The sequence below is a fragment of the Sinocyclocheilus anshuiensis genome, unplaced genomic scaffold (genome assembly GCF_001515605.1).
Source record: "Sinocyclocheilus anshuiensis isolate Anshui unplaced genomic scaffold, SAMN03320099.WGS_v1.1 scaffold2583, whole genome shotgun sequence".
NCBI lineage: Eukaryota > Metazoa > Chordata > Actinopteri > Cypriniformes > Cyprinidae > Sinocyclocheilus > Sinocyclocheilus anshuiensis.
This window is the reverse complement of record NW_015558565.1, coordinates 257,980-265,271: the sequence shown is the minus strand read 5'-3', so window position 1 is coordinate 265,271 and position 7,292 is coordinate 257,980. Positions and strand designations below refer to the sequence as shown.

Below are 7,292 nucleotides of genomic sequence, written 5' to 3'. Positions count from 1 at the left end.
AACTACTTATTTCTTAAACTTTTTTTTTTTTTTTTTGTGATGCTCACATTTATTGTAACTCTGAAGCAGTTTGTATTTGTATTAAGTTAAATATACACATACAATTGACTTGACTTAAATTCTGTATCTCCTTGCTCTCTGAGAGCTTGCGTTTCCACTGCCAATAGTACCCTTACTTGGTAGGCGTGGTGTATGCCGGAAAGTAGCGATCGACGATGAACCGTGACAATAAGCACAACTCTGCCTCTTTTTTCTTTTTGTTAAATGTCAGTTTTAATGAACAATAATAGCCATTATAAAAGTCTAAGTACAAAGTATAAGAGGCTTATATAAGAGGAAATAAAGACAAAAGCAAACAGTGCAGTCAAACGTATGCTACAAAGTCAGCAAGAGACATCAGAGCCAGCGGCAAATGTCGGAAGGACTAGCCGAGTTGAGGCTGCTCTCGTGGATACATGAGCACTGAGCGCCCGGTGACCGCCTGGAGCTCCGAAATCGGCATAGCACATTTTCAAATAGGTGCTATCTTTATAAATAAACCACAGATTTGAGTTTTAAACAATTACATTCTCGCCTGAAAAACTCTTAAAACTACATTTCATGACACAATAACAGTAATATTTAGAAAATGACGCGGGTTTTGGGCAATGACGTTTCACAAGTCCACGAGAACATACTGAGTACCGATTTCTTGTCATGGTGATCGGCCGATACCGATGCCGATTCTGATGCTTCAAGCTTTATACAGACGGTTTCATCGGGCGCACGCACCTGGTCCGAAGTTAACTTCCGGTCTATGTTTGTTTATCAGTCTGGCTATGGCTCCGGCTACAAACACAGTTAAAGTTAAGGTGATGAGTAGTGACTGAAGTTGGGCTCAGGTGGTTGTGCTGTGGGATGTGTTTCCCATACATTTATTTATTTGTGGCGCTCGCCACAATATCAAAACTGACTGATTTTCCAAAAGGTTTCGTTGAATAAACATGAGCATGTAAAAAAATCTAAACAAGGCGCAAGTGTTTTTTGGCTAATGTGGCCAAAGAAGATATTTTGTTTTATAAATAAATGTTCATTTAAAAGCAGCCCATGATCAGCGTGTTATGTTACCGTTATCCCTTATAGCTCAGACGAGGTTTTGTTCCGTCCTCAATGCTGTGACCCCTCACAAAAGACTATTTTTAGTCAAGCAGCGCGGAGAGCCACGTCAGAAACGTGCCGCGGCTGACTCATAAACACAAGCACTGACTAGAGCGGCCGCAATCAGCTCCGGTAGCCGTGGAGCAGTAATGCGCCACAGATGTGTGCAGTGATGCGCAGATCAACTCTAACGTCTCTGAATCTGCTGTTAAAAATAAACCATCCATTCATCATATCATCATGCAAAACATACACAACAAATAACGAATTTTTCATTGTTTCTCGAAACGTCATAGCATTTCCACACCGGCGATGACATGACTGCGGCGCCAAATCATTTATGTCCCCACGCATCATGTACGTCGTCACGCGTTGACGTCATCAAATTGCGATCGGTTCGTGAGATCGGCCAAGTTAGTGAGTACCGATTGAGTCATAAAATGTGATTATCGGCCGATACCGATCTCCGGCCGATCGATCGGAGCATCCCTACCCTTTTGGTACCCTTTGCTGTGCTAGGTACCCCAACGGAAGGGTACCAAAAAAGTGGTACGGTACGTTTCGCTATTTTGGTACCATTCACAACTTCTGACAGTGGAAACGGACATAATTGCATACCGTACTGTACTGTACCGAACCGTACCGCTCAGTGGAAACGAGCCAAAAGAGACTACAGATCATGAGACAGTGTGTTTTTTCTTTTTTAGCACAGGGGTGGGCAGAGATCTGCAATCATTCTGACCACAGGAATTTTCATTGTTCAGACAAAAAATACTTGGCTGTTTCTATCTATAATCGTACTTGATCTACCAGTGTCTCAGTTACAATCTAGAAATACAGAGGAGATCTGATCTGATTAACATTTTGATAGAAAAAAGGTCTTAAAGGATTAGTCCACTTTCAAATTAAAATTTCCTGATAATTTACTCACCCCCATGTCAAAGACGTAAACATCTTGGATGACATGGGGGTGAGTAAATTATCAGGAAATTTTAATTTGAAAGTGAACTAATCCTTTAAAGTATTACATCTTAAATTATTCACAAAATGCCAAACTGTAAAATCTGTAAAAAAAAATATGTTAAAACTATTCATTTATTCAATATTGCACCTTTATTTGAGTTCAAGTAGATAGAAACTTTAACATTGAATTACAGATAAAAATGGCTTTGTAATGTATGCATTGTCCTTTGGCTTATTAACTTGCTCTAGTCAGTAAGCATAATAATGAAGACATTAATAACTGTTGATTTATTTGTTTATTTATTTATTTTAATTTATAGAAATCAAGAGAGACCAAAGCCCAACTGGTAATCGTCCCAACAGTAAGTAAAACAAAACAAACTATGATAGACAAAAACATAGTATTAATATTAATTAATAACTTACATTTTATGTGAAACAGGATACATGTTGAAACCATCAATAATTAAACCAGACTTAATGTTTGCATGTTAATTCAAAGATTTTTACTCTCTATTATGTAATAAATTGTAAAACTCCATTTGACAACATGGTGTGTATTGTGTGTTTCAGTGAGTGATCTGAGGATTGTCCTGGTGGGGAAGAACGTGACAGAAAACATCAGAGTGGGAAACTTAATCTTAAATAAAAATGTGTTTGGAAAGAAAACACCACAACCTGATGTGGAGACATTCGCGGAAAGAGTGGAGAGGAGAAGCATCACAGTCATCAACACAACTCACCTGCTCAAGCCAGTACTCAGACTACAAACAATAGCACAATACGTGTCCAAGTTGTCTCCTCCTGAACCTCATGTGATCATACTGGTGCTGCAGCACAATGATTTTAGTCAGAAAAATAGAGACATATTACCTTCAGTGTTGAACTGCTTTGGTGAGCAGGCGATGAAGCGCACTATGATTCTGACTACTGATGATGAGACACACAGCACTGAACATACATTTGAAAATAAATATATTCAAGAAATATCTACAGAATGTGGAGGAGGACGCCTTCAACTTGCACAAAATACACAACGCTCTCAAATACTTCAACAAGTGGATGAAATAATCAGTCATGGTGTAGTTGAAGAGACACAGCAGGTCTCATCGCTGCATGAAGAAGACAGCAGTAAGTCTTCTACACTTGCTACCAGCTGCTATGAAGAATGTGTTCATATGCCAATTTGATTATTCAAATGTGTCTGATTTTAAAGGTTCACCTAGTAATGTTTAGTTTGGTAATTTTCACACAGAGAAATGAAATATAAATTGATGATGAACATGTTAATATTCCTATTTGATTCCCAAGTATATGCCAAATGCCAAAGCTGAAATGTATTAAATAATGGTCTGTCATTAATAAGTAACAAACTATACAGAAAGTAATGCAGGACAGTGAGTAGTACTACATTATATATTACTTCACTTACAACCATTAGCTAATTTTAATTTGTAAACAAACTAATCAGTAAATTTGATTGATTTTAGGATTATGAATTTAGCACTGATAACCTTTATATGTCCCTTATTAGGTAATCAGTCATTGCTCAATGAGAGCAATAGGTATTTGGTTGGTATTAAACATAAATTTGAGGTTTCTCTAAAGACGCATAATTAATTAGTAATTCTTTATAATTGGTCATAGTTCTTAATATATCTAATCTCTTCAGTAATAATGAACTATCACAGTTCTAAATTCGCTATTAATTACTGATTGGTTAATCTTGTTTCCATATTAGTGAAGTGTTTATATAGTGATATCCATTTGCCCTGCATTATTTCCTACATAGTTACCTAATATGACAAACCATTATTCTAAAGTGTAACCCAATATTCTGTCTTTCATGTTTATCATTGCATAAAACCTCCATATGTTCTGTACACATTCACTAAATCCAGTCAGTCATGATCATTGTGAAGGTTCAATCATGTCATATTCATCACATCTGATATGGCTGATGTTATTTTCAGAGAGGCAAAGGCGACGAAGTCAAAGTGAAGAACGCCCTAACAGTAAGTTCATTAAATTATAGCTATATTTGAATTGTTCTTCTTTCTGGTGAAAGAAAAATGTGTTGTTGTAATGGAAAATCATGTTGTGAATTAATTCAATTAGCCTATCTGAATCAAAGCCAAACCTTTTATCATTCCTTAATTAAAACCAGAATATTAAATATTTTCAGTGTTTCTATATATGCATGTGTTTTTGTGTGTTTCAGTGTGTGATCTGAGGATTGTTCTTCTGGGGAAGAATGTATCAGAAAACAGCAGAGTCAGAAACTCGATCCTGGGAATAGATGTGCATGAGAGTGATGCACCTATAAAGCAGCACGATGTGCTGAAAATCAGTGGAACAGTGAAGAACAGACACGTCACAGTCATTAACACTCTTCATCTGCTGAATCCTAACCTCTCAGATCATCAGATCACACAGACAGTGAGAGAGTGTGTGAATCAGTCTGATCCAGGACCTCATGTCTTCATAATCACACTGCAGTATAAAGACTTCACTGAAGAGGACCTGAGAAGAGTGAAATATGTGCTGGAGAGATTCAGTGGAGAAGCGATTAAACGTACCATCGTTCTCACGACTGATGAAGAGAGAGATTACTCAAACATGAGGCCTATGATAAAGCAGACAGCTATTCATCAGTTAATAAAGGAGTGTGGAGGAAGACATATGGAGTTTGAAAAAAAAACCCCAGAATGGCAATCTGACATACTCAAGAGGGTTGATAAGATACTTCAGGAAAACCAGGAAAAATGTCTCACATGTGAAATATTTCATGATGCTGAAGGAACATCAGTGGATGAAGAGCAAAGATCTCATGGTTTAGTCAGATCAGAGGAAAAAAACAAAGAGCGTTCTTATTACAACGATGATGGAAAACCAAAACAGAGCAAGAGAAGTGAAGAAAGTCTAAGTATGTTTTTAGAATTTCTCTTCTTATTATGCTAATGAAATAGAATAACTATACAAAACTACATTTTAATCATAAAAAAAGCTTCCAAACAAAACATGGTAAGAGCTTTCATATCAGTTTGACTATCAGCAGCACTTATTTTGTTACTGTTGTTAAACTTGTGCCCTGTGAACTGTGTGCTGGAAAGTTTCCAGCAGACAGTGTTTCACAAAACCTGTACTGTGAATCATTCTCATTGAATAAAGTGTACATGTGCATAATGTGAAATGAAAAACTCAAAGGAAGTGAATTGGAACATGAACACAAGAATGAATTGAGGAACAGGGAACAGCTTTAATGCTTTGGACCAAATAACAAAAGAAAAAAAATGCTTAGCAAATAAAATTAACAACGACAAAAAAGTTTATATGAAAGATGATTGCAGATTTAAAATTTGGAATGACAGAATACAGCATGACTTTTTGTACATTGTCAGACATTCTTTTTTTTTTTCTTTTTTTTTTACAGTTGATATAAGAGACTGGATTCGCTCCAACTGTAAGTTGATGAAACTATTGGAAGCTAACATTTTCATATTCTAAAATGTGGTTGTTGTTTCAGGAAGTTTAATGTTTTTAATATGTTTTCAGTGCCAGCAAATTTCTCTGGAAAACAGAAGCTGAACCTGGTTCTGTGTGGAAGTGATCCAACATTTAAAGTCTCTGTGTCCAAACTTTTACGAAGAAAAAATATAACACCACATCAGAGAGAGAGCAGTGAAGAGTGTGTGAAGAAAGAGGAGAGGACTCATGGTCGTCTGATCAGTCTGGTGGAGCTTCCAGCTCTGACTCGGCTCTCAGAGAAGGAAGTGATGCATCAGACTCTCTGCTGTGTGTGTCTCTGTGATCCTGGAGTTCATGTTTTCCTCCTCATTGTTCCTGCTGGTCCACTGACTGATGAAGACAAAACAGAATTAGAGAAGATCCAGAATAACTTTTATTCCAGAGAGCATTTCATAGTAATGTTTATCAGTGAAGGCACTGTTAAAAGACCAGTGACAGAGTTTATAAAAAACAGCCCAGAATCTCAGAGGTTAATCAGTCGTTGTGGAGGTCGGTACTGTGTGATGGGTTTAAAAGAGCATGAAAACTCAAGACAGATCCCAGAACTACTGGATTATATAGAGAACATGAAGACTGAACCATATTCACCTCAGATTTATGTGCAAGCTCAGGAGAACAGAGCCAGACATCAAACAGAGGAGAAATATGAAGAGAAACTGAAGAAAATGGAGGATGAAATCATAGAGTTAAAGCAGAAGATTCAGTCAGAAGGTGAGTGTTTTTTAAGCTTATGCATCTTCATCAGAATCACAATCTTGCAGCAATCATGATGTGTGTTCTCTAAGTATGTTGTTAATGTAGAACAAGATTTATCTAATTCATAATCGATTCAATCTTTTGAGTCCGCTCTTTTCCATTAATTGGTCAAATTGGTTAGCAAAACAGTAACATGATACTTTAACTCTTTTGAAAAATGAATATTTGCCTTCAGAAGTGTGTCATGGATTGTCAGTGAAGAAAGTCTTTTAAGTTCATGCTTTTTAAGTTTAAAGTGATAGTTCACCCAAAAATTAAAATATGCTGCTAACTTACTCACCCTCAGGCCATCCAAGATGTATAGGTGACTTTTTTCTTCAGTAGAACATTTAAGAAGGTTTTTAGGTAAAACCGTTGTTCTTGGTGATTCATATCTAGCATAGCGTTAGTTCTGGCAGGTCACGTTAGTCAAGCTCGCATCAGCTGACTCAGCTGATCCCCATCAACCTATGGGAATACAACACCTATCTAAGCATTCATATATAAGGTCCCTCAGTATTATCAGCAGTTTTCGCATTGCTCAGTTGCTAATTAAATGGCGAATTCGGCAGGCAAAACACCATCATCACTAGGAATCGGGAATTTAGAGAAGTGGAATTCGTTTCCCCAATGGTCTCACCTCCGATTCATTCAAATTCGTTAACTTGAACACGTGAACTCACTGCATTGATAATAAGCTGCCTGATTCGGAAGTGACTGAGTCAGCATTATTTCACGCATTGCTACATTATTGTCATGGACTCCACGAGTTATGTGACTGACTCAAGAACAAGTTCAGATGGGAACTTCATCCCAAATAAGGATATCAAGAGATCAAGCATCCACTTCAAAGCTGCTATGCTTCACTCTCGAACGTCTTCGCAAGCTAAGTTCCATTTAATGCTCTCAGGTTATCTGCAACATGCGTG

At 37.2% G+C, this 7,292-nt stretch overlaps 1 protein-coding gene across 1 annotated transcript in view; it reads left to right on the top strand.

Annotated features, from left to right (window-relative positions):
- Positions 1 to 7,292, top strand: part of LOC107679471 (GTPase IMAP family member 8-like) — a 17,750-nt gene that overhangs the window by 2,409 nt on the left and 8,049 nt on the right. Inside the window, exons 3-8 of the mRNA XM_016475023.1 lie at positions 2,421 to 2,462; positions 2,674 to 3,231; positions 4,074 to 4,115; positions 4,322 to 5,026; positions 5,534 to 5,563; positions 5,656 to 6,339. Of these exons, the coding sequence (XP_016330509.1) occupies positions 2,421 to 2,462; positions 2,674 to 3,231; positions 4,074 to 4,115; positions 4,322 to 5,026; positions 5,534 to 5,563; positions 5,656 to 6,339 (2,061 nt within the window). The remainder of the gene's footprint in view (positions 1 to 2,420; positions 2,463 to 2,673; positions 3,232 to 4,073; positions 4,116 to 4,321; positions 5,027 to 5,533; positions 5,564 to 5,655; positions 6,340 to 7,292) is intronic.